Here is a 25,380-nt window from a genome sequence, read left to right on the forward strand (position 1 = left end):
CCTCCTTCAGATTCCACCAGGGGGAGCCAGCACAGTGAGCCTTCACCCAGCAAAGAGAGTACTGGATACAGAGAAAATTGCTCGCCGTCGTATGGACTCTGGCAGACCAAGGCTGGGAGCGTATCCTTTTTGTTGTGTCCCTGTACGATACAATCATTGAGTCTCTCGGGTAGTATGGACTTTAATGTTTTGGCGTACATGATAAAATTTCGGTTGGAAGACGCGAACGAGGAGGGGTACCTAGACTGTTTCTGTAACCAAGGGGACTGCTCGTCTTGTAATTTGGCTTGGGGACGTACACTGGCGACACACTTTATTCGAGCTCGGCTAGTCCCACGAATTCGGGTATACCCGGGTGTATTGAGGTTTGTGACTGTTTTCTGCCCGAGTGCATTGAGGTATTTTCCAGGCAGGGATTGAAGCATTTTATTCCCGCTGGCTGCAATACTGCACAGTATATATATATATATATACTGCATTACAATTCATGAATTTATGCCATCTGGTAGACACGCGAAGCATTGCAGCCTATTAAATCCTAATCATTATCATTTAACAGATCAGCCGCCCGTCAGCCAGGCATGAACCCAGGCTGGGAAGGCAAACGCAACGGGGCTTGTCAGAGGTGAGGAGCGGCGCATTCCAGGTATCTGCCAGGTACATACTGGGTATTTGCTCGAATAAAGTGTGTCGGTGCAGTATATGTGGCTACTGCAGGGTACCGACCCTGCAATCCGTGCCGTTGGTGGTTACAGGACCGTCCGAGGAAGAAGAGGAGGAGCCGGACCTCCCTCCTACAGTAAATGATATTTGTCCTCAGTTTGTCTTAATTACAGAGGCCTCCGGGGACCCGTGTGTCCAGACCACTGTTGCAGACCCTCTCAAAGGGGACGTGCAAATGGAGGAGCAGGAACCTCTGATGGCGGCACCTGCGGAGAAAGAGGCGCCTGATGGTGCTACCGAGGTGGGTGAAGCCGCTACTAATGCTTCTACTTCAGCCATGGAGGTGGTGGAGGGCCCGTGTGCCCACATGAACTTACCAGACGCTGAGGCGGAGCCGCTGAAGGCGGAGCTCCAGAAGTTGGAACCCCAGATGTCGGTTCCAGATCCGGTTCCCGAGCAAGAACCACCGAGACCAGAATCACAGATCCCGGAAGGCCAGGGTAAGGTGTTTATACCCCCGCCCATGTGTGGTGATTCTAGCGACCAACCGAGCGTGGTGATGCGCCTGCCGGCGGACCACTCCAGTGAGGTGACCGAGCCAACCACCTCAACTGCTGCAGACCATGATGTGGGCCCGTGTGCCCTGCAACTGCCAGTCCGGTCTACCACCGAGGTACCAGCGGTCCCAGGCTTGGGATCAGTACCTGCCGACAACGATAGGGGTAAGTTGACTGCCCCAGGGGTGTCGGGTGTGAGCTCCCCGGTGATCGTGGAGCCTGGTGACTCCAAAGGTAGGGTCACCCGGGCGATGGGCTCACCCCGTCATCGCGTCCTGGTGGAGGTGTCTCCCCCAGAAGATCTCTGCAGGTCGTGGAACGAACTCGACCTTATCCAGGGATCCGGTGTAGCGGACCGGAGCGACACATACTCCTGTGAGAGGAGTCTCCAAGCGGGCCTACCCGAAGAAGTTGTACAGTCCACAGAAGGTGTCACCGTTAAAGGGATGGTTGGAGCGGACAAAGACTCTGTTGAGACCGCTCTGGTAGTTGTGGCCTCTCCCAGGTGCGCGATGGAGCGCTATGTTCGCCATGTGGTGGACCGAGGAAAGAGACTGAACCTTCCTGTCTCCCGTGAGACGAGACCGGAGGATCCGGAAGGGGTCAACACCCAGGAACCCGTACATTATTTTCTGCGAGAGGGAGAAGGTGGGTTGGTGCAAGGGACAGGTCTTGAGCTCCAAAAGACTCACAGGAGTCAAGGTGGGATACCCTCACCCAGTCTGTTAGGGGCACTCCACTCTGAGACTCAGCTGGCCTCGGGTATCCATGCGGGTATGTTGGGTACAATTGGGGAATTGCTTGTGTTTGATGTACAGGTTACAATGCATTTTCCATTATATAACCCACTGTATGGTTGCTACCCAAGCGAGAGCGTTGGGATTCTGCGAAGGGGAGAATGTAGCCCCAAGGTAAATTTGAAATCCCTGGCCCCTCTCCGCGAGTGCCGTGTGGTAGCGGGTGCCGCCGGAGGCTGCGACGGACCCGCCGGCACTTCGCGAGGGTGGGGGCCAGAGCAGGGAGTAGCGCGTTGCCCTGCGGTGCAGGCCGATTGCCGGGGACGCGATCGGGCCGTCGCTAGGGCCGCGATCGCGTTGCCACCGGTCCGGCTTGCGAAGGAGAGGGCGCCGCCATTGCGCGTAGGTTCGCGCATGCGCAGGGACCGGAAAGCGCGCGATAGGATCCCCAGTGCAGGGAGAGATCGCGCGAGAGTAGGGAAGAAGAGGAAAGGATTGAGGCGGCCATTAGGGGTTCGCGCATGCGCAGGGCAAGCGCGCACGCGGCCCCAGTGTTTAGACAGCCCCCTGGGAACTACAATTCCCAGGAGGCTTAGGGAGACAGGCATCAGGTGCCTGAGTGTGGCCAATAGGGCTGGAGGAAGCTCAGCCCGGGAATATAGATACATTTCCCGGGCTTTGCTGCGTCAGTCAGGCATAGGAGAAGGAAGGAGTAGGAAGGGTGCAGGGAGCGCGTGGCTCCTGCATCAGGTAAGGGTTCTCCCTAGATCCCCAGGCAGGCCCCAATTCCCGGTAAGGGCAGGGGGTAACTGAAGAGGGACGGCCATAGCTAGGGAGGTGACCCTTAGGTGTGGAAGGTGCAAGTTTAGCAGTGCCACAGCGGAGAGGGCTGTGGGCACTGGCAAAGAGGCACAGTGTGCAAGCAGTGGATTTGCTGCGGGATCCAGGTGGCTGTGTGTGATTGCAGCTGTCTGTGTGGGTTGTCGCTGCATGTGCTGGGCGCAGTGCGTGCAGTGTGTGTGAAGCGTGTGTGGATCCCTGCAGGCTGACAGTGTGAGCGGTGTGTCAGCTGCAGGTGCTTTAGGAGTAGCTAGTTAATAGCTAGTTGTTAGTTACAGATAGGACTGGGTAGCTAGGGGAAGGGGGGGCAGGTTATTGTTCCACAGGCCCTAGGAGTTCTCCCCAAGCCATCCCAGGTTGCGGTTCATCAGGGACAGGCCCTAGGTTAGGGTTGCTGTCACTCTAGGAGTAGTTAGTGATAGGAAGGGATAGCGGCGGTTGCTGTTCCCATGCGGTTGGTGTTGCCGTGATCCGGTTGCAGTTCCCGTGGAGCGGTGGGACCCTCGTTGGGGTCCACCGGCAGAGTACCTGGAAAGGATCAGACGGACGTCTGACCCTTTGAGAAGAGAGTTGCGGTCCCGAGCATCGGAGTGCTCGGAAGGTATCTCAAGTATTCTAAGTGCACCAACTGGGCCCTAGCTTAATTTAGTGACTGCGCAGTCACCCACGACCTTCCGTAGGATTGCGGGACATTGGGTGTGGGGGATCACAGGACACTGGGTGGGGAACACCAGACATTGGGCTGAGGTGATGCGGATAGAGCATCAGGTTATGTTATGTGATGTTATGTAATGAGTTATATGTGTGTGTTAAGTAAAGTGTTAGTTATTGGTTTATCGTATACGTGTGTTATTGTATTTCTTACCCAGGGCTATCTTTCCTAACGGGGGATCCTGGGTAAGTGGAGGCGCTGCACCAGGTAATGGTAAGGGTTTCCCCAGGCTCCCAGCTAGCGGAGGCTCAGATCTCCTGGAGCCACAGGTGTTATGCAGTTACCAGTAACCCTTTAGAGCAGGTGTGTTGCAGGGAAAGGGACCGGTTAGACCACGAGGGGCCAATGTGAGATTGGGTGGGTCGGCCGGTTCACAAAAAGGGTTACATACAGTTTGAATGCTGTACGGTGGTTGGAAGAGTGACGCAGGCATGTGTAATATACATGGGACAGGTGGGTGCAACCTAGGGGACAGGTGGGTCCAACGTTGTGTGTTCTTGGCTGTATGTGCAACAAACTGAAGATCTTGAGCTCCATCTTGTGGTTGAAAGTGAGTAGTGAAGAACACTTATGTTATGTGTATTTAATTTCACCAGCCATGTACAAAGCTATTAACAACTTATTGGAATAAAAGGAGTTATAAACCAGTAAGAGCAATGTAAAACCGTTAAGGTAATGCTACAGGATCTCAACAGGTACAGAAGGGAGAAGGGGGGGGGGGGAGGATGTGACAGAGAAAGGAGGGAGTAAGGGGGTGATGTGAAAAAGGAAGGCGAAAGGGGAATGTGAGAGAAAGCAATGAGGTAGGGGGGGATGGGAGAGAGAAAGTAATGAGGTAGGGGGGATGTGAGAGAGAAAGGAGGGAGAGGTAGGGGGGATGTGAGAGAGAAAGGAGAGAGGGGAATGTGAGAGAGAACTGAGGGAGGTAGGGGGGTTGTGAGAGAGAAAGCAATGAGGTATGGGGGATGTGAGAGAAAGGAGAGAGAGGTAGGATGGGAGAGAGAAAGGAGGGAGGTAGGGGGGATGTGAGAGAAAGGAGGAAGAAGGGGAGATGTGAGAGGGAGAGGGCAATACCACAAGACTCATCACTAATCATCATCAGTTGTCCCCAATTGTTGACAAACGTGATTTGTGTGGGTGCACCTGCCACCCCTTCTTGAAGACACACACAAACATAGTCTGGTTGACCTTAACTGTTACCCCTCCAGATTAGGCCTCCACCCATCCCTGAACTTCAGAAGCTTTGTGATGTGTAGTCCGTTCATCCCCATGCAACTCTTCATCATCTCCTTATCCAGGTCATACAAGAGTTGGCCGTCCACCTGTGTCCCTTGGAAGGCATCCACATACTGGTTCATGTTGAGCAGCTCCAGACACTCACACACCTGCTTCACATTCAGGTCGTGCAGGTCGCCCGGGATATCAGCCAAACTAACGAACTTCTTGGCTGCTTGAATCCCTGACTGGGAAGGACCACACAAGTTCTTCTCTGGCACCGTGTCTTCTCCTGTGCTTAACTTTGGCTCAACAGACAATGTTCCTGTGTTCTCCAACTGAACCTTCTTATTCAGCCGGAGTTCACTGATGTCGATATATGTTGGTTCGAAGGAGGTGTATCTTGGCTCCTGATGCAACAGATCACTTTTGTCAATCAGGAATATTTCTGTTAAGAGAGGAAGGTGGGCTGTCAGTATACAACCTTATTACTTGTATAATATCGGTTTTATTATAGCTTGTAGTTGGATTGTAAGCTCTCCGGGGGAAAAGGGATTCCCTTTCCTATTGTCTTATTGTATTACAATTTCCTGTATTGTCACTTTTGTAAAGCGCTGTGTACATTGTGAGTGCTACTGTACATCAATAAAAATATGCATACTGGAAGCGTAGTGGTTCCATGGAACAGCCTACTGGCAGAGGAGGTGCTGGGTATTACATTGAAGGAATTCACACAAAGGGATCCCAAAATGGGTAGACTGGATGAGTCAAGTGGTTCTGATCTGTTCATTGCCTGGCCCTTCAAACCAAATATCCATGTCAGCAGTATATAATGTGTAGGTCTGTGTGCATCACTCATCAGTGTGTTTGTGTGCAATCCAGTTTGACTTCCTTATATAATGGCGCAATGCATAGAATTTTTCAGTCTGACACTGGGAATCAAACCACATTTACCCACTTGAAAGGCTGCGACATTACCACTGAGCTACTCCTCCAATGAGGTGCTCCTATAGGCTCTTAGAGTAAGGATCACGCGCAGGTAAGATGTACCCTCATATTTCAGCCTCGAATTGTTCCCCTGGTATTTCACTTGGTTGGTAAACTCTTTACTGATCTTGCTCCATCGCTCTTGGTTTCCATCCATAAATCCCACTCCGACCACCAGCTTCAGCTCAGTCATGTACATCGGGATCATTATGGGATCGTTTAGCAACAGTTTCCCTTTATCATAAGACAAAACAAATAAGCTATACATGTATCATTTCATATACAGTATACATATCCACATTGTTTTCTGTCAACTGTTTTTTGGGGTTTATATAAAGTGAAGCATAATTAAACAGTGGCCCATTAAAAGCATAAACGACTTTCTGAATAATTCCATCAAAAGTGTTTTAGGCAAAGACATTACATACCTCACTTGCTTCCTTATTCAATAGTTTTCATAAAAGCGTGAGGCCTGCGAAAGATGGCTGCCCTTGTGATCATATTGTGTCACCGGTATCAAAAGTGATGACCGCTGACAACAGAGATGTAAGACACTGCATATGGCGGCACACAGAGGGGAAACCACGACGTCCGTCACCTGGGAGGATTTTCTTGACATCTTAAAGCAGAAATCCTGTCCATATTTGATTATTTTTTACAATATTTGAACTAGGGGGGTTCCTTGCACCCAAACGGTGTTATTTACGGCTCCGGTGGACCTAGCCGTCATCCTTTTGGGCTATGCTTTGGCAAAAATTTTGTTCCCCTGGGACAGAGAGGAGATCCCGGCACCAAAAACTGTAATTAGCTGGGGAACCGGTAGAGCCGAAAATAATGCCGTTCAGCTTTAGGCCTTCCTGGTTCAAACACACACAAAAACTAAACTAAACTAAAAATAGTTTATATATATATATATTCGTCTTAATTACCCTTATCAATAGGATGTCCTAGTAAAAAGTCTTCCTGATATGTGTCTCTTAGCGTCAGCTCAGATAGGGTTTCGTCTGGGGATTTCATGTCTCCCTTCTCCTTGAAAGACAGGACATTTGAGGAGTGCACGGTCACCGGGAGGTTATACCGGGATAATATTTCTTCCAGGATTACCGGGTTTTGCATGACGGGGCCTGTAGAGAAAATAAACATTGGAAGATCTTTGACTCGGGAATTCGCTGGTCACAGAGTCTCACTTTCAGAGCTGCTCCTTCTGATGTCTTTGCTGCTTGAGAATGTGATTGTTTTCTAAGCAGGCCCAAAGCCTGCATTAGAGTGTCCACATTGTAGCTTCTTGTTGACACTTCAGCAGAAGCTGAGGGAGAGGCAGAGAGAGGGAGGCAGAGAGAGAGAGACAAAGAGAGGGAGGTAGAGAGAGAGAGACAGAGAGAGGCGCAGAGAGAGAGAGAGAGAGAGAGGCGCAGAGAGAGAGTCAGAGGAAGAAAAAGAGCTACATCCAGCAAAAGAAAGAGAGAGGCTGTGAAAGAGAGGGGGAGAAACAGTACAGAGAAAGAGGGACTGCAGAGCGAGAGAGCAGGCCCAAGAGACAGCCAGATAGAGCAAAAGGGACAGGAAGAAAGAAAGCAAAGCAGCCATAGGGAGAGAGGGAGCTTAAGGCTACACTTATAGTGCCGGCGACGGACTGTAACGTCAGGCTACGGTCGCTGGAAAAATCAAATTGAGATGACTTCCAGTGATCGCGACCAAGCCATCGCTCCGTCGTGTCGCGCTTACTATAAGCACATGCGACGGCAGCAATGCATTTGTTTTGTCACGAAGCCGCGTTGAGGTCCCCGTCACTATAAGCGCAGCCTCAGAGACAGCCAGAGGGACAGTAATAAAGAAAGCAAGGCCCTAAGAGAACCACAAACAGCCTAGAGACAGCCAGTACGGACGTGGACCCCTGACTGTCTCGCTACGGACGGTTCATCACGCCGAGGTGAATGCGGTATCCGTGTGAGCGCGGGTAGTGGTACGTGGGCCAAACGCCTGTGCTTATTTTGAGGAGGGAGGTGTAATGAATTTGTCGGAAAGTATTCAATATTTTGAATATAACACACGAGAGGTTAACGTTGGTTCCAAATGTTCTTACAAATACAAGAATTGTTTTATAGCCCGTTAAACCCCTGAGCAGGCCTGTGATTATAGGTCTGAGGTTCTCTCACGTCCACTCCTGGGTTTCCGTAAAAGTGGCATAATCGCAAACCGTTTCTGACAGCGGAAATAAACGAAACCCGGCTTTTTTGTACCTTGAGATTCCTGAAGGGGACGGGTCTAAGAATCCCTAAGGGCAGGGGTAAGAATCCCAGGGGCGGGGCTAAGAATTCCAGGGGGCAGGGGTAAGAATCCCAGGGGCGGGGCTAAGAATTCCAGGGGGCAGGGCTAAGAATTCCAGGGGGCGGGGCTAAGAATTCCAGGGGGCGGGGCTAAGAAGACATTCCAAAAAGTGTGTAAAGTTACTTAATAGGAATATCCTGGGCCTGACCACACTTCACAAGAAGAACAAATAGATCTTTGTAACCGGTGCAATTTTATGGATGAAATGAAACCAAAAACCAGGGTTTTTCTATGTATAATCTCTGATATCTGTTTCTCTTGCACAAATAGACGTTAGCTGGTCCTATTTCATATGAGTATATTAAGGTCACAGGCGCAACAGTGAAGATGACATTTGTCCAAGTATCATATAAACAAAGTTATGAAGTCTTATATATATATTGAAGTTTAAATGTGGGGTCTTTTTTGTAGTCAGTAGTACAACTGCGCTGGGGCTGATTGATGAAAGGAGTGGGTTGAGGACACACTCAGAAAGCATGTTTCAGTGGGGTCTCAATGAACAAGGCTTTTAGAACAGGGGCGGGCAACTCCAGTCCTAAAGGGCCACCAGCAGGTCAGGTTTTCAGGATATCCCTGCTTCAGTACAGGTGGCTCAATCAGCATCTCAGTCCTTATGGCTGCACTCCCTGTGCTGAAGCAGAGATATCCTGATAACCTGACTTGTTGGTGGCCCTTGAGGACTGGAGCAGCCCACCCCTGTTTTAGAATATAAACCCTGCAGCTGGGATTATGAAACGGAATTCCACAAGGGGTGTGTTTTGGGATGAGACACATGAATTCTCATCTTTCCTACGCCAGTGACTTCTCTGGGAAGAACCCAACACATGTGCGGACGTACTGTGCAGCGATTTCTGATTGTCTATCTTTTTATTTTAAGACGCGGACTGCATTTATTAGAACTGTATGTTTCTTGTAATAATCTTTTTATGTAACCTAAGGGTGTGTACCTTTGGAATATTAAAATTAACTTTAATAAGTAATCCTTTGAGCTCTGTTTGAACTGCTTGCCTGCTTTGTAGAGGGTAATTTACATTTTAGAACACATTTGCTACAGATTTGCGTGTGTTAAGTGCATAGTTTTCATAACAAACAGGGACCTTAGACGCCGCAAATTAAATATTTGATATTTCTTTGGTGACGGAAGCAGCTTAATGATAGATATTGAGACCGAGTGAGGGTAGATATTATTCGAGGGACCTCTGCACAGGTGAAGGTGTGTCGGCTAGTTTAGCCTTGGGTAGTAACCCTTGTCACCCGTGGGTATTAACCCTTGTCACATATGTCACGTGCTCACTTGTGTGCTGTTAGTGACAGATGGTATATGGGGACGGATTGAGGGGAGATATTAGCCCTTTGCGGAAGGTGAAAAGTGAGTCAGCTAGAGAGCTGTGTATTAACCCTTGTCCCGTGTACAGGTCACGTGGTCACAGGCGCGCCGTACGTGTCAATGATGTTAAAACATTGTGATTAGTAAACAGAGTGCATCACGCAAGGGCAGTTACCATAAACACGAGCTAACAACTGAAAGATAAGATGAAATAAGGGTGGTTCAGGGAAAGGAAAGCAATAGAGAATACCATAAAAACATTCCTTGCTACTGATCATTTAAGTAGAAATACTTAGTACTGATAAGGAAAGCAGTAAAAAGAGACTTCCAGAAATACAAGTAGCAGCTGAAACTTCCATAGTTACATCGTTACATCGTTACATACAGTAGTTACATAGCAGATGAGGTGGGAAAACGACAGATGTCCATCGAGTTCAACCTATATTTAAATTTAGACGACAGATACTTTATCCTATATCCGTACTTACATTATATTGACCCAGAGGAAGGCAAACACAAACCCCAGTGACATATCATCCAATGATATCACATAAGGGGAAAAATAAATTCCCCCCTGACTCCAAAAATTGGCACTCGGATTACTCCCTGGATCAACATCCTTCCTATATTTACTTATTTGGTATATCCCTGTATACCTTTAGTTTCTAAAAAGATGTCCAACCTTTTCTTGAACAGATCTATTGTATCTGCCATCACAGACTCCATGGGTAATGAATCCCACACTGTAACTGCCCTTACTGTAAAGAACCCTTTCCTTTTGTTGCTGGTGAAATCTCCTTTCCTCCAACCTTACGGGATGACCCAGTGTCCTTTTAATAGTTCTTTTGAAAGCTCCTTGTACTGTCCCCGAATATATTTGTATATAGTTATCATATCCTCCCTTAGACGCCTCTTTTCTAATATAAGCAAATCTAATTTAGCTAGCCTCTCCTCCAAAGTCAGATTTTTCACCTACGACCACTGCTTAATGACACCCCAGTAGACCAATACCTACGAACCAGGAGAAATTGTTCCTCCATTAAAGCATTCCAACACCAAGCTGAGGATCGAAAACGAAGATTTGTTAATAGAGGGTGGGTAATAGAGAGTATGGGTCAAAATATCTTACCATCGAGCTCTTAATAGCAACAGAGACAAGATATTAAAAGATAGGAGGAAAAATGCTGAGTCAAAAATAATCACATGTTTAGGCACCTTCAGGAATCAATGCCCCCAAATAAAAAAAATTCTTCTGTATCTGAGCATTGGAACATTTTGCTTAACGACAAAGATCTCTCAAATCAACCGAGCATGACAACCATAAAGCACATTGTCTTAAAGACATTTTGGTCCAAAGTCAATTTCTCCAGACCTCCAATGAAGACTTGGCTGACATCTTCAACAGTCGGATGTTAGAAATGTGTCTCTTGATAAGCCCGTCAACATCTTACTCCAGCGAAATACTTCTGCAACTCAAACGGAACTAAGCAATGTATCATACAATGTGTTATCAATTGCAAGACATTGGGTGTTATCTAGCAGATTACGCGTCCCTGTGGCCAACAATATATTGGCAAGACGTCTAGAGAATTCAGACGCAGAATCCTTGAACAGATACATTTTATTTTAAAAAATGAACTGGACACGTCTCTAGCGATGCATGTGAATAACTTTCAGAATAGTCATTTTATGGGGATTTCATTTATGGGAATTGAACATGTTAAGGGCAATATTAGAAAAGGCAATTTGAACACACAATTGCTAAAAAAAAAAAAAAAAGAAGCCCAATGGATTTACAAACTACAAACACAATATCCAAATGGAATGAATGAAGGTTGTACCTTCACCCCATTTATATAGATTTAAAAATCTCTCTATACAGTATCTCCCCCACTCTCTACCCCATCTCTTTCCCCTCCTATCTCTTTCCCCTCTCCTCTCTCTTTCCCCTCTCCTCTCTCTTTCCCCTCTCCTCTCTCTCTTTCCCCTCTCCTCTCTCTCTTTCCCCTCTCCTCTCTCTCTTTCCCCTCTCCTCTCTCTCTCTTTCCCCTCTCCTCTCTTTCCCCTCTCTCTCTCTCTTTCCCCTCTCCTCTCTCTCTCTCTTTCCCCTCCTCTCTCTTTCCCCTCTCCTCTCTCTTCCCTCTCATCTCATCTCTCTTTCCCCTTCTCTCTCTCTTTCCCCACTCACTCTCTCACACACTCTCTCTCACTTCCCCCTCTCCTCTCTCTCTTTCCCTCACTTTCCCCTCTCCTCTCTCACCTTTCCCCCCTCTTCTCCGCTCTCTCGTTCCCCTCCTATCTGTTTCCCCTCCTCGCTCTCTCTTTCCCCTCCTCGCTCTCTCTTTCCCCTCCTTGCTCTCTCTTTCCCCTCCTCTCTCTCTCTTTTCCCTCCTATCTCTGTTTCCCCTCCTCTCTCTCTCTTTCCCCTCCTCTCTCTCTTTCCCCTCCTCTCTCTTTCCCCTCCTCTCTCTCTTTCCCCACCTCTCTCTCTTTCCCCTCTCCTCTCTCTCTTTCCCCTCTCCTCTCCTCTCTCTCTATCCCCTTTCCTCTCTCTCTTTCCCCTCTCCTCTCCCTCTTTCCCCTCTCCTCTCTCTCTTTCCCCTCTCTCCTCTCTTTTTCCCCTCTCCTCTCTCTCTTTCCTCTCTCCTCTCTCTCTTTCCCCTCTTCTCTCTCTCTCTCTCTCTCTCTCTCTCTCTCTCTCTCTCTCTCTCTCTCTCTCTCTCTTTCCCCTCCTCTCTCTCTTTCCCCCCTTCTCTCTCTCTTTCCCCTCCTCTCTCTCTTTCCCCCCTCCTCTCTCTCTTTCCCCACTCCTCTCCCTCTTTCCCCTCTCCTCTCCCTCTTTCCCCTCTCCTCTCCCTCTTTTCCCCTCTCCTCTCCCTCTTTCCCCTCTCCTCTCTCTCTTTCCCCTCTCTCCTCTCTTTTTCCCCTATCTCCTCTCTCTCTTTCCCCTCTCCTCTCTCTCTCTCTCTCTCTCTCTCTCTTTCCCCTCCTCTCTCTCTTTCCCCCCTCCTCTCTCTCTTTCCCCTCCTCTCTCTCTTTCCCCCCTCCTCTCTCTCTTTCCCCTCCCCTCTCTCTTTCCCCTCCTCTCCCCCCTCTCTCTCTATGCAATCCTACCTGCAGTGAGACTCGCTATTAACCTCTTAGAGCCCATTACCAACACAGGTGTTTTCCAGCAGCACTGCCCCTTTGTATTCCTCGCCTGTATATAGGTCGGTCCCTCTGACCAGACGTCAGATCTGGCTACTCTATGGGACATTGGACTTCTATGTAAATGTATCACTTCTTTGTGGCTGTATTTATACACACACCACCATTTACCTGCGCCTATGTAATGGCTACATTTAGCCACACCTGAAACAGTTAATCACTATGTACAGATGCAGCGGCCGTTATTGGAACAAATCACGGCGCCGTTTTCGTGTGCGCTGCTGTATTCCACGCGGCATGAACGCGGCCAATCGCCCCAGGCACACGTGTTTATCGCGGTTGCTTTGTTTGAGTTTCATGGATTGTGTGCAATGAAATGAACGAATTGCGATGTGTACAGCACTGTGCTACTGTGTCAGTGTCAGGTGTTTAAAAGCCACAACACTAAATGCCATTTTCTGCGCTCGCGTCTAGAGGCGGGACGGCTGGAAGAAATCCCGCGCCATGACAGGGGTATTCCGAGGTACACACCGCGTGAAGTGTTCCAATAACGGCCGCTGCATCTGAACTACACTGAGTAATATACACCCCCGCTGGTGTCTTGCAGTGCATCTTAGTATACTGTTGCGGCCTCTTTTAACCTCCTACATCCCCGAAAAAATTCGGGGATATTTTCCGTTTGTCATGGACTTTGCAGCGCGTCAGCCGGTTTCACCAGACAGCGCTAATGGCGCTTAACATTGAAAGCGCCCGCGGCGCCCAAAACGGCCAAAAACATGCCGCATCTGCCCACTATTTTAAAAATCGCGGGGAAACGGCCGCAGGAGGTTAAAGGCGGCCGCCACTGTACACGTGCTTACACTTTGCTGCTATTTTTAGGCGTTGTATATTACATGCATTATAGCATCAAGCAAATTCTGCGTTTGGAAGCACTGCGACCGACCTCTTTACTCATTATCTTTGTACTTGTGATCGGACGTCCCGACTATCGGATGCCCTGACCCTTTATCCCTCCCCCTCCTCCCTCCAAGATTTAGCTGCTTTATCTTAATGTAACACAATAAATGTTACGTTTCAAACACCTTCCCTAATCTAAACACGTTATCCTTCCGATTATTACTTGGTGTTCACACTATGAGAGATATGCTTGGGTCCCTTCCCTAACATTTCCTTGTGCATTATGCAAACATGACCCAGTTTTGATGCCTTCTCCATTTGCAAAAGTATTTTGGCTCCCTCCATCTCACAGATATTTGGGGGTTTATAGCATATCCCTACAAACCCTTTCTTTATACTTTTACCTCCACTGCTAATTTCTATCCACAAATGTTGTACATTTGTCTCAATCCCTTCATAAACAGCTTCTCTTGCAATAACTTTTAAATCCGGTTTAACATATAAACATACTCCACCACCTCTTCTATTTGCTCGATCCCGCCTAAAAAGGGAATAACCCTCTGAATTAAGCCATGAGTTTTATCCCGCCATGTTTCAGCAATGCCTATGATATCACACTGCTCCCTTCTTGCTATTAATTCACGTGCCCCCATTTTATCGGTCGGGCTTCTTGCAAAGCCTTGGTATTGATTAGGAGTGGCCAATCTGAACAGAGTGTATAAAATGCTGATTGTCAGTGACTTGGTGAGGGAGAGATGAGGCAAGGAGCTGCCTGCCATGCTGTTATCCCTGTGCTTTGTGTGCAGGAGTGAAGCTCTGAACTTAGAAGGGGAGAAGTAACTCTTGAAATCATGCTGGGATCTCTGTGTATTTAGTACAGAAATACATTTCTACCCATCAAACTTTGATCATTTATCGCCGAGCCTTTACTTTAGACAGGGGCGGCCAACTCCACTCCTCAAGGGCCACCAAAAGGTCAGGTTTTCAGGATATCCCTGCTTCAGCACAGGTGGCTCAATCAGTGGCTCAGTCAACTCCAGCCACCTGCGCTGAAGCATGTGATATCCTGAAAGCTTGACCTGATTGGGGCCCTTGAGAACGGGTGTTGGCCACTCCTGCTTCACTTATACTGCATTGGACAATCACTATTAACCCCTAGTGGATTGGGATGAAGCAAGTGAGCATCTCCGACAGTTGGCCTCCATTTTGATTCTGAGATCATTATTTAGGAATAAAAGATTTTTTTTTTACAAAAATCACTGAGCAATGGAAAAAAAAATACCAATCTTAAAAAAAAAAAAAAAAAACATTTACGGGGAACTACCAGAAATCCTTTGTTCTGGCATTATTTTGTTTTTACATGGTGAAGGTAACAAATAAAATGAAACCCGGTTCGTTGTAGTAAGTGTTTTCGATAATAGATACCTCTGGCCAGCTCAGATCCTGGTCTTGCTATCAAGAATCTCAGACTTTTCAACTTGATGGGCAGGGAGAACAATTTCCCTTCTTTGGACTCAGCGACGACTCTCTTCTGGTTGCAAACAGAATGGACTCTGATCACCTGCAAGGCAGAAACAGCTGTACTAATTAATGAAGTCATTGCCTGATTAATTGAAGAGCTATTCACTACCAATTTACTTACATCTTCCGAAATGTATTCTGGCTATTCTATCTGCTCAAAAAAAGAGCTTAAAAAGGCTGCCAAGGGGGTCAAACTAGCTCGTTCCATTGACGATATAATGTTATTTGTTGGGAGCTTGCTTGTCTGTGTCCCTAAAATTACAGACATAATCTCTGTTTTTTTCAGTCTTTTCCCAGTAAGAATCAGTAATAAAAAAACAATGTATAGAACAGGGGTGGTCAACTCCACTCCTCAAGGGCCACCAACAGGTCAGGTTAAGGATATTCCTGCTTCAGCACAGGTGGCTCAATCAGTGTCTCAGTTGAAGACGACATCACCTGTGGTAAAGCCGGGATATCCTGAGAACCTGACCTGTTGGTGGCCCTTGAGGACTGGAGTTTTCCCACCCCTTGTCTACATCCAGCTACAGAATAATACTTCATGACTTGTCAACACAATGTCGTTTTGAAAACATCGTTAAATTGAACCACTATGGTGTCATGTAGAGCTCATTTTAACACAACCCACCGAAGGATTGTTTATTGTAACCTAGACAAAAAACAACCCACCCCAGGACTGTCTACTAAGAAGGAACAACATACAAACCACACAAGGATTGTAATATGAAGGATGAAATATACCGTATCTGCCCGATTATAGGGCAACTCTGAGTATAAGGCGACCCCCCTGACGTTACGTTTTAACACCCTATTTTTTATTCAAGGTTATTAATAAAGTATATTTTAAATTTACAACATTACATTCCGAGTGATAGAGTGCTGTAAGACTGGGTCCTTTTTCTTTTGTATGATATTATCACGTCTCCATCCAGTCAGCACCTCATTGTGGTCTAACACTAGCTGTGCGGGTTCCTCTTGCGTGTTGAAAAAAATGTTGCCTTATGAATCAAAGATCTATTTTTTAAACATGACTAATAACAATTGAAACCACCTTCCTGATGCTATAAAGGCCTTTTTGTATGTATGTTGCACTGTTAAATAAATACTAGTTATTTTTATGAAAAGTTCCTATTACTATTACTTTTAATACCAGTCATATTGCCCGGGCCGTGGCCGCAGTGGCGGATTAAGACCCTCTGGGGCACCTAGGCACCAAGACTTTGGGTGCCTTTCCTTGAGGCGCCCCTCCTCCTGCAGCGTCACGGCATCATGAGGTTGCGTTGTCATGGCAACCCGTCACCATGCGACTTTGCTGCGCCATTTGACATCGGGTCGCTATGACCATGCAGCGCTGCAGGAGGAGGGCCACATACATCTTACCCTGGGTGAGGTCCGGGGCCTCTGCAGCTCCTTCCTCCGGTTGGACGGAAATTGGATCCCGACAGGAGGAGAGACAGTATGGCAGACGGTGACCGCCGGGCTGCTGCATGGGGAGCTGGAGAGCCGCAGCACTGGCCTACCACAACCTACGGGGGCCCCTAACATTGGAGGCCCCTAGGCACAACATGCCTAGTGGCAGTGGTTTAGCTATAGCCCGGGGACCCGTGCTCTTGGGGGGCCCCGCTCTCTCACATTGTTGTCCCCGACTGCACATGCGCGAATCTGGCGATCTGCTCGCAGAGTGCGCAGCGATCAGCATCTGCCGACTGCGCGATCGGATTTTACCGGCTACTCATGCCCATGTGTGATCCGATCGCGCATGCGCAACAGCAGTTTTCAAACGTCGATCACGCATGCGCAATCGGCAAGTCCCGACTGTGCATATTTTGCCCGGGGGCCCACGCATATCCTGCTACGCCACTGCCTAGCAGGTAGTCCGGCACTGCGTGGCCAAAACCAAAGCTGAAGGAAAGTCCCTGAGAAGATATATGGTTTAGAAGGAGGAGGGCATGTGTAGTGTTCCTGGAGTGTATATTCCTGCAATACAGGAAACAGAAGCTGCAACACCTGTTTGTCGCAATTCTTGCTTCAATAAATACTTGGAGAAGAAGTACAGTAGATGAAAACTTTACAGATTTTTAAAAGCACCTGGACATGCAACGTTTCGGGTGCACCGGGCCCTTCATCAGGGTTTGTGATTCGATCAAAAAGCTAACTTAAATATACAACAAACAATATGGACCTACACTAACACAGATTTTTAACTCCTCCCTCTATTCTGGTGCATTTCCCTCCTTCAAACATGCAACCGTTATACCATTACTCAAAAGCAGCAAGCTTGACCCTACCTGTCTTTTTAACAATCGACATGTCTCCCTCCTGCCTTTTGCCTAAACTCCTTGAACGTCTTGTATTCTCTCATTGTTCCATTTTCTCATAACCTATTCTCTCCTAGACCCGCTACAATCTGGCTTCTGCACAGCTCACTCCACTGAAACAGCCCTCACTACAATAACTAATTACCTTTATGCTGTCAAAAATAGAGGTCATTACACTCTGCTCATATTATTCCAACTCTCTGCAGCATTTGATATGTAGCCCAAGCAAGCTGCCTAGGGGTCACACTCGACTCCCCTCTCACATTTAAAATGTATCTAAAACCTGTCGCTTTTTCCTCCGCAATATTACCAAGATACGCCCTTTACTCTGTTGCTCGACTGCAAAAACTCTGACTCAGGCCCTCATTCTCTCCCATTTCGATTACTGTAACCTCCTGCTGTCCGGCCTTCCTACCTCTCACCTGTCTCCCCTACAATCTATCCTAAACGCTGCTGCCAGAATCACTCTACTCTTTCCTAAATCTGTCTCAGCATCTCCCCTCCTGAAATCCCTCTCCTGGCTTCCGATCAAATCCCCCATCTCGCACCCAATTCTCCTGCTCACTTTTAAAGCTTTACACTCCTCTGCCCCTCCTTACATCTCAGCCCTAATTTCTCTTTATGCACCATCCCGATTCTTGCGTTCCGCTCAAGGATGTCTTCTCTCTACCCCCTTTGTATCTAAAGCCCTCTCCCGCCTTAAGCCTTTCTCACTGACTGCCCCACCCCTCTGCAATGCCCTTCCCCTCAATACCCGACTAGCACCCTCTCTATCCACCTTTAAGACCCACCTTAATGAAGCATATGAGTAGTTCTGTGTCTAACACTAGACACATGATACATAAAGCTTGGCCCCCTGCAGACGCACTTACCAGAACTCCCTCCTACTATATCTGTATGTACCTCCCACCTACCAATTAGATTGTAAGCTCCCCGGAGCAGGGACTCCTCTTCCATAATGTTACTTTTATGTCTGAAGCACTTATCACCATGACCTGTTATTTGTATTATTTGTTATTTATATGATTGTCACTCGTATTACTACTTTGAAGCACTATGATCATTAATGGCGCTATATAAATAAAGACATACATACATAAATACACGTGACGCCGCATATATTGTCATGACGATAATATCTTGTAGATCCCAGAGAGGAGCTTGCTAAAAAAAAAAAAGGTTTCCACGTACTGAGTTGGATCAGAGATATTAATTACTGTCACTGAACAATTCTACAGCTTCCCCGGGGAACAATGGACCAGATTATCTGGAGCAGGGGTCTGCAAACTTTCTCATCTGTGCCCCTCTGCTTGCACCCCCTCCTGCTTGCGCCCCCCCCCCCCAAATGGCCATTTGAACCCGTGGCGTCATTTGAGGCCGCGTTGTCATGGCAACGCGTCGCCAGAAGGCGCCGGAGACAAGGTAAGCGGGAGTTACAGAGCCTTGCGCGGTCCCCCGGCATTTAATTAAAATATTGTGGGGAAAAGCGCGGGACCTCTGTAAGCGCCGCTCCCAGAAAATGAAGCGCCCCCAGTCTGCGCCCACCTGATCTACAGCTGTGGTTCCCAACTCCAATCCTCAAGAACCCCCAACAGGGCCGGTTTTAAGGATATCCCGGCTTCCCCACAGGTGGCTAAATCAGTCCCTTGGGTCTCCGGAGCAGAACCCCATTAATTTCAGCTCCAGGGACCCCCTGTTTCCGGAGATACCGACCTCCATAGCAGATGCCGATAGCCTCTCCGCTCAGCTAGCGGGGTTCACGTAATGGCGGAGTTTCAAAGCTCCTGGGCCCTGCGGGCCAATCGGAAGCCGTGATGTCATCCGGTTCCGCTTCCTATTAGCCCAACGTGACGCGGGAGCTTTCAACTTGCAGGAGATACCGGCGCCCACTACAGATACGGTCTGTATCTCCGGACGCAGGGGGACCCCAGAGCTGAAATTAACAGGGTTCAGCTCCGGAGACCCCCTGCTCCTATCCTAGGTTATATCATAACGTAGGGGGGAAAATCCCCAAAACCAGGAAGTAATACCAGTAACTTCACCAGTAATTGTCTCGGGAACACGGTGTTCTCCAGAGCTAAAAATAGCGCGGTTCTGATCTGGGCGTCTCCCCTCCCCCCCGTCCAACCCTGTATAAACAAGGGGGTTAGAGGGGGGGGGGGGGGAGACTTCAGACTTAAAACACACAGATTATTCTCATTAACAAGCTGAGTATTTGCGTTCCCTTGAGCTCTGTCCCTTATTAAAGTGATTATTGGCATAACTCAACGGGAGACGGCGGAATCATATTTACAAAGCTCCGTATCTGTTAAAGGACAAATTAGTGACAGTCACCAGATCCCTGAGAGTCCCAGATCCCTGAGAGTCCCAGATCCGAGAGTCCCAGATCCCTGAGAGTCCCAGATCCCTGAGAGTCCCAGATCCCTGAGAGTCCCAGATCCCTGAGAGTCCCAGATCCCTGAGAGCCCCAGATCCCTGAGAGCCCCAGATCCCTGAGAGCCCTAGATCCCTGAGAGTCCCAGATCCCTGAGTGTCCCAGATCCCTGAGAGCCCCAGATCCCTGACAGCCCCAGACTGGAGATTACAATGCGAGCATTTGTGGATCTTTGAACCACACATTAAATAAGTTATTGTGGGTAAGAAAGTGACACTTTTTCACTTTGTATTTTTCCACCCACCATAACTTATATCCGGGGTGCTCAAACTTTTGCAGCTGCGACCCCCCCCCCCCCTGCCTGCTGCCCCCGGTGCTTGCGCCCCCCTTACCTCCATTCCATGTGTCAAATGACGCCACGGGTCATGTGACATCACATGACCCCGCGGCGTAATTTGCCGCCACGTTGCCATGGCAACGCATCAGCAGCCGCCTGAATCTCGGTAAGTAATAGGTTGCAGGGGCCTCACGCAATCCCCCGGCATTTCATTTAAATGCCTCTGCAACCACCGCGCCCCCCTACAAAAATCTCCCGCCCCCCCAGTTTGCGCATTGCTGACTTATATAATGTGGGGTGGATACCTACCAAGCTTCAGATCCTACTGTCTCTGTACGTTCTCCCTACCTACCAATTAGACTGTAAGCTCCTCGGGGCAGGGACTCCTCTTCCTTAATGTTACTTTTATGTCTAAAGCACTTATTCCCATGACCTGTTATTTATATTATCTGTTATTTATTTGATTACCACATGTATTACTGCTGTGAAGCACTATGTACATTGATTTATGGCGCTATATAAATAAAGACATACAATACAATTGCAAAACCAGTATAACCAGCCTCACACTGATGAGACCCAAAAAGGTGGCATAAGCTGCCTGTGAGTAGGTTACTGGCTCTGCACTTCTGTACCCCAGGCTGTGCTGAAAAGCTGTGTAATACGGCAGGTATATGCTTATAGGGGTCCTTGTTAACATGGATAAGAAGGGGACAGTGACCGAGCAGGGGCAGAGGGGACAGTGACCGAGCGGGGGCAGAGGGGACAGTGACATAGCGGGGGCAGAGGGGACAGTGACATAGCGGGGGCAGAGGGGACAGTGACATAGCGGGGGCAGAGGGGACAGTGACCGAGCGGGGGCAGAGGGGACAGTGACATAGCGGGGGCAGAGGGGACAGTGACATAGCGGGGGCAGAGTGGACAGTGACCGAGCGGGGGCAGAGGGGACAGTGACATAGCGGGGGCAGAGGGGACAGTGACATAGCGGGGGCAGAGGGGACAGTGACTGAGCGGGGGCAGAGGGGACAGTGACATAGCGGGGGCAGAGGGGACAGTGACATAGCAGGGGCAGAGGGGACAGTGACCTAGCGGGGGCAGAGGGGGCCATGACAGAGCAGGGGCAGAGGGGACAGTGACAGAGCGGGGGCAGAGGGGACAGTGACATAGCGGGGGCAGAGGGGACAGTGACATAGCGGGGGCAGAGGGGACAGTGACAGAGCGGAGGCAGAGAGGACAGTGACCGAGCGGGGGCAGAGGGGACAGTGACAGAGCGGGGGCAGAGGGGACAGTGACAGAGCGGGGCAGAGGGTACAGTGACAGATCGGGGGCAGAGGGTACAGTGACAGATCGGGGGCAGAGGGTACAGTGACAGATCGGGGGCAGAGGGGACAGTGACACAGCGGGGGCAGAGGGGACAGTGACCGAGCGGGGGCAGAGGGGACAGTGACAGAGCGGGGGCAGAGGGGACAGTGACAGATCGGGGGCAGAGGGGACAGTGACAGAGCGGGGGCAGAGGGGACAGTGACAGAGCGGGGGCAGAGGGGACAGTGACAGAGCGGGGGCAGAGGGGACAGTGATAGAGCGGGGGCAGAGGGGACAGTGACAGATCGGGGGCAGAGGGGACAGTGACAGAGCGGGGGCAGAGGGGACAGTGACAGAGCGGGGGCAGAGGGGACAGTGACAGAGCGGGGGCAGAGGGGACAGTGACAGAGCGGGGGCAGAGGGGACAGTGACAGAGCGGGGGCAGAGGGGTCAGTGACATAGCGGGGGCAGAGGGGACAGTGACAGATCAGGGGCAGAGGGGACAGTGACAGAGCGGGGGCAGAGGGGACAGTGACAGAGCGGGGGCAGAGGGGACAGTGACATAGCGGGGCAGAGGGTACAGTGACAGAGTGGGGCAGAGGGGACAGTGACAGAGCGGGGGCAGAGGGGACAGTGACAGATCGGGGGCAGAGGGGACAGTGACAGAGCGGGGGCAGAGGAGACAGTGACAGAGCGGGGGGCAGAGGGGACAGTGACATAGCGGGGGCAGAGGGGACAGTGACATAGCGGGGGCAGAGGGGACAGTGACAGAGCAGGGCAGAGGGGACAGTGACAGAGCGGGGGCAGAGGGGACAGTGACAGATCGGGGGCAGAGGGGACAGTGACAGAGCGGGGCAGAGGGGACAGTGACAGAGCGGGGGCAGAGGGGACAGTGACATAGCGGGGGCAGAGGGGACAGTGACAGAGCAGGGCAGAGGGGACAGTGACAGAGCGGGGGCAGAGGGGACAGTGACAGAGCGGGGGCAGAGGGGACAGTGACATAGCGGGGGCAGAGGGGACAGTGACAGAGCGGGGCAGAGGGGACAGTGAAAGAGCGGGGGCAGAGGGGACAGTGACATAGCGGGGGCAGAGGGGACAGTGACAGATCGGGGGCAGAGGGGACAGTGACAGAGCGGGGGCAGAGGGGACAGTGACAGAGCGGGGGCAGAGGGGACAGTGACAGAGCGGGGGCAGAGGGGACAGTGACAGAGCGGGGGCAGAGGGGACAGTGACAGAGCGGGGGCAGAGGGGACAGTGACAGAGCGGGGGCAGAGGGGGCCATAACAGAGCGGGGGCAGAGGGGACACTGACAGAGCGGGGGCAGAGGGGACAGTAACATAGCGGGGGCAGAGGGGACAGTGACAGAGCGGGGGCAGAGGGGACAGTGACAGATCGGGGGCAGAGGGGACTGTGACAGAGCGGGGGCAGAGGGGACAGTGACAGAGCGGGGGCAGAGGGGACTGTGACAGAGCGGGGGCAGAGGGGACAGTGACAGAGCGGGGGCAGAGGGGACAGTGAAAGAGCGGGGGCAGTGGGGACAGTGACAGAGCGGGGGCAGAGGGGACAGTGACAGATCGGGGGCAGAGGGGACAGTGACAGAGCGGGGGCAGAGGGGACAGTGACAGATCGGTGGCAGAGGGGACTGTGACAGAGCGGGGGCAGAGGGGACAGTGACTGAGCGGGGGCAGAGGGGACAGTGACAGAGCGGGGCAGAGGGGACAGTGACAGAGCGGGGGCAGAGGGGACAGTGACAGAGCGGGGGCAGAGGGGACAGTGACAGAGCGGGGGCAGTGGGGACAGTGACAGAGCGGGGGCAGAGGGGACAGTGACAGAGCGGGGGCAGAGGGGACTGTGACAGAGCGGGGGCAGAGGGGACAGTGACAGAGCGGGGGCAGAGGGGACAGTGACAGAGCGGGGGCAGTGGGGACAGTGACAGAGCGGGGCAGAGGGGACAGTGACAGATCGGGGGCAGAGGGGACAGTGACAGAGCGGGGGCAGTGGGGACAGTGACAGAGCGGGGGCAGAGGGGACAGTGACAGAGCGGGGGCAGAGGGGACAGTGACAGAGCGGGGGCAGAGGGGACAGTGACATAGCGGGGGCAGAGGGGACAGTGACAGAGCGGGGGCAGTGGGGACAGTGACATAGCGGGGGTAAAGGGGACTGTGACAGAGCGGGGGCAGAGGGGACAGTGACAGAGCGGGGCAGAGGGGACAGTGACAGAGCGGGGGCAGAGGGGACAGTGACAGATCGGGGGCAGAGGGGACAGTGACATAGCGGGGGCAGAGGGGACAGTGACAGAGCGGGGGCAGAGGGGACAGTGACAGAGCGGGGGCAGAGGGGACAGTGACAGAGCGGGGGCAGAGGGGACAGTGACAGAGCGGGGCAGAGGGGACAGCAACATAGCGGGGGCAGAGGGGACAGTGACAGAGCGGGGGCAGAGGGGACAGTGACAGAGCGGGGGGCAGAGGGGACAGTGACAGAGCGGGGGCAGAGGGGACAGTGACAGAGCGGGGGCAGAGGGTACAGTGACAGAGCGGGGGCAGAGGGGACAGTGACAGATCGGGGGCAGAGGGGACAGTGACAGAGCGGGGGCAGTGGGGACAGTGACATAGCGGGGGCAGAGGGGACAGTGACAGAGCGGGGCAGAGGGGACAGTGACATAGCGGGGGCAGAGGGGACAGTGACAGAGCGGGGGCAGAGGGGACAGTGACAGAGCGGGGGCAGAGGGGACAGTGACAGAGCGGGGGCAGAGGGGACAGTGACAGAGCTGGGGCAGAGGGGACAGTGACAGAGCGGGGGCAGAGGGGACAGTGACAGATCGGGGGCAGAGGGGACAGTGACAGAGCGGGGGCAGAGGGGACAGTGACAGAGCGGGGGCAGAGGGGACAGTGACAGAGCGGGGGCAGAGGGTACAGTGACAGATCGGGGGCAGAGGGGACAGTGACAGAGCGGGGGCAGAGGGGACAGTGACAGAGCGGGGGCAGAGGGGACAGTGACAGAGCGGGGGCAGAGGGGACAGTGACAGAGCGGGGGCAGAGGGGACAGTGACAGAGCGGGGGCAGAGGGTACAGTGACAGATCGGGGGCAGAGGGGACAGTGACAGAGCGGGGGCAGAGGGGACAGTGACAGAGCGGGGCAGAGGGGACAGTGACAGAGCGGGGGCAGAGGGGACAGTGACAGAGCGGGGGCAGAGGGTACAGTGACAGATCGGGGGCAGAGGGGACAGTGACAGAGCAGGGGCAGAGGGGACAGTGACAGAGCGGGGGCAGACGGGACAGTGACAGAGCGGGGGCAGAGGGGACAGTGACAGAGCGGGGGCAGAGGGGACAGTGACAGAGTGGGGGGCAGAGGGGACAGTGACAGAGCGGGGGCAGATGGGACAGTGACAGAGCAGGGGCAGAGGGGACAGTGACAGAGCGGGGGCAGAGGGGACAGTGACAGAGCGGGGGCAGAGGGGACAGTGACATAGCGGGGGCAGAGGGGACAGTGACAGAGCGGGGGCAGAGGGGACAGTGACAGAGCGGGGGCAGAGGGGACAGTGACAGAGCGGGGGCAGAGGGGACAGTGACAGAGCGGGGGCAGAGGGGACAGTGACATAGCGGGGGCAGAGGGGACAGTGACAGAGCGGGGGGCAGAGAGGACAGTGACCGAGCGGGGGCAGAGGGGACAGTGACAGAGCGGGGGCAGAGGGGACAGTGACAGAGCGGGGGCAGAGGGGACAGTGACAGAGCGGGGGCAGAGGGGACAGTGACAGAGCGGGGGCAGTGGGGACAGTGACATAGCGGGGGTAAAGGGGACTGTGACAGAGCGGGGGCAGAGGGGACAGTGACAGAGCGGGGGCAGAGAGGACAGTGACAGAGCGGGGGCAGAGGGGACAGTGACAGAGCGGGGGCAGAGGGTACAGTGACAGATCGGGGGCAGAGGGGACAGTGACAGATCAGGGGCAGAGGGGACAGAGACAGAGCGGGGGCAGAGGGGACAGTGACAGAGCGGGGGCAGAGGGGACAGTGACAGAGCGGGGGCAGAGGGTACAGTGACAGAGCGGGGGCAGAGGGGACAGTGACAGAGCGGGGCAGAGGGGACAGTGACCGAGCGGGGGCTGAGGGGACAGTGACAGA

At 51.7% G+C, this 25,380-nt stretch overlaps 1 protein-coding gene across 1 annotated transcript in view; it reads right to left on the reverse strand.

Moving 5' to 3' along the window:
• Positions 1 to 4,077: 4,077 nt before the first annotated feature.
• Positions 4,078 to 25,380, reverse strand: part of LOC142469143 (uncharacterized) — a 31,756-nt gene continuing 10,453 nt past the window's right edge. Inside the window, exons 3-6 of the mRNA XM_075576083.1 lie at positions 14,836 to 14,971; positions 6,641 to 6,835; positions 5,775 to 5,945; positions 4,078 to 5,172 (exon numbers count right to left, since the gene is read on the reverse strand). Of these exons, the coding sequence (XP_075432198.1) occupies positions 4,706 to 5,172; positions 5,775 to 5,945; positions 6,641 to 6,835; positions 14,836 to 14,971 (969 nt within the window). The 3' untranslated portion in view covers positions 4,078 to 4,705. The remainder of the gene's footprint in view (positions 5,173 to 5,774; positions 5,946 to 6,640; positions 6,836 to 14,835; positions 14,972 to 25,380) is intronic.

The sequence above is a fragment of the Ascaphus truei genome, chromosome 18, assembly GCF_040206685.1.
Source record: "Ascaphus truei isolate aAscTru1 chromosome 18, aAscTru1.hap1, whole genome shotgun sequence".
NCBI classification, from domain to species: Eukaryota; Metazoa; Chordata; class Amphibia; order Anura; family Ascaphidae; genus Ascaphus; species Ascaphus truei.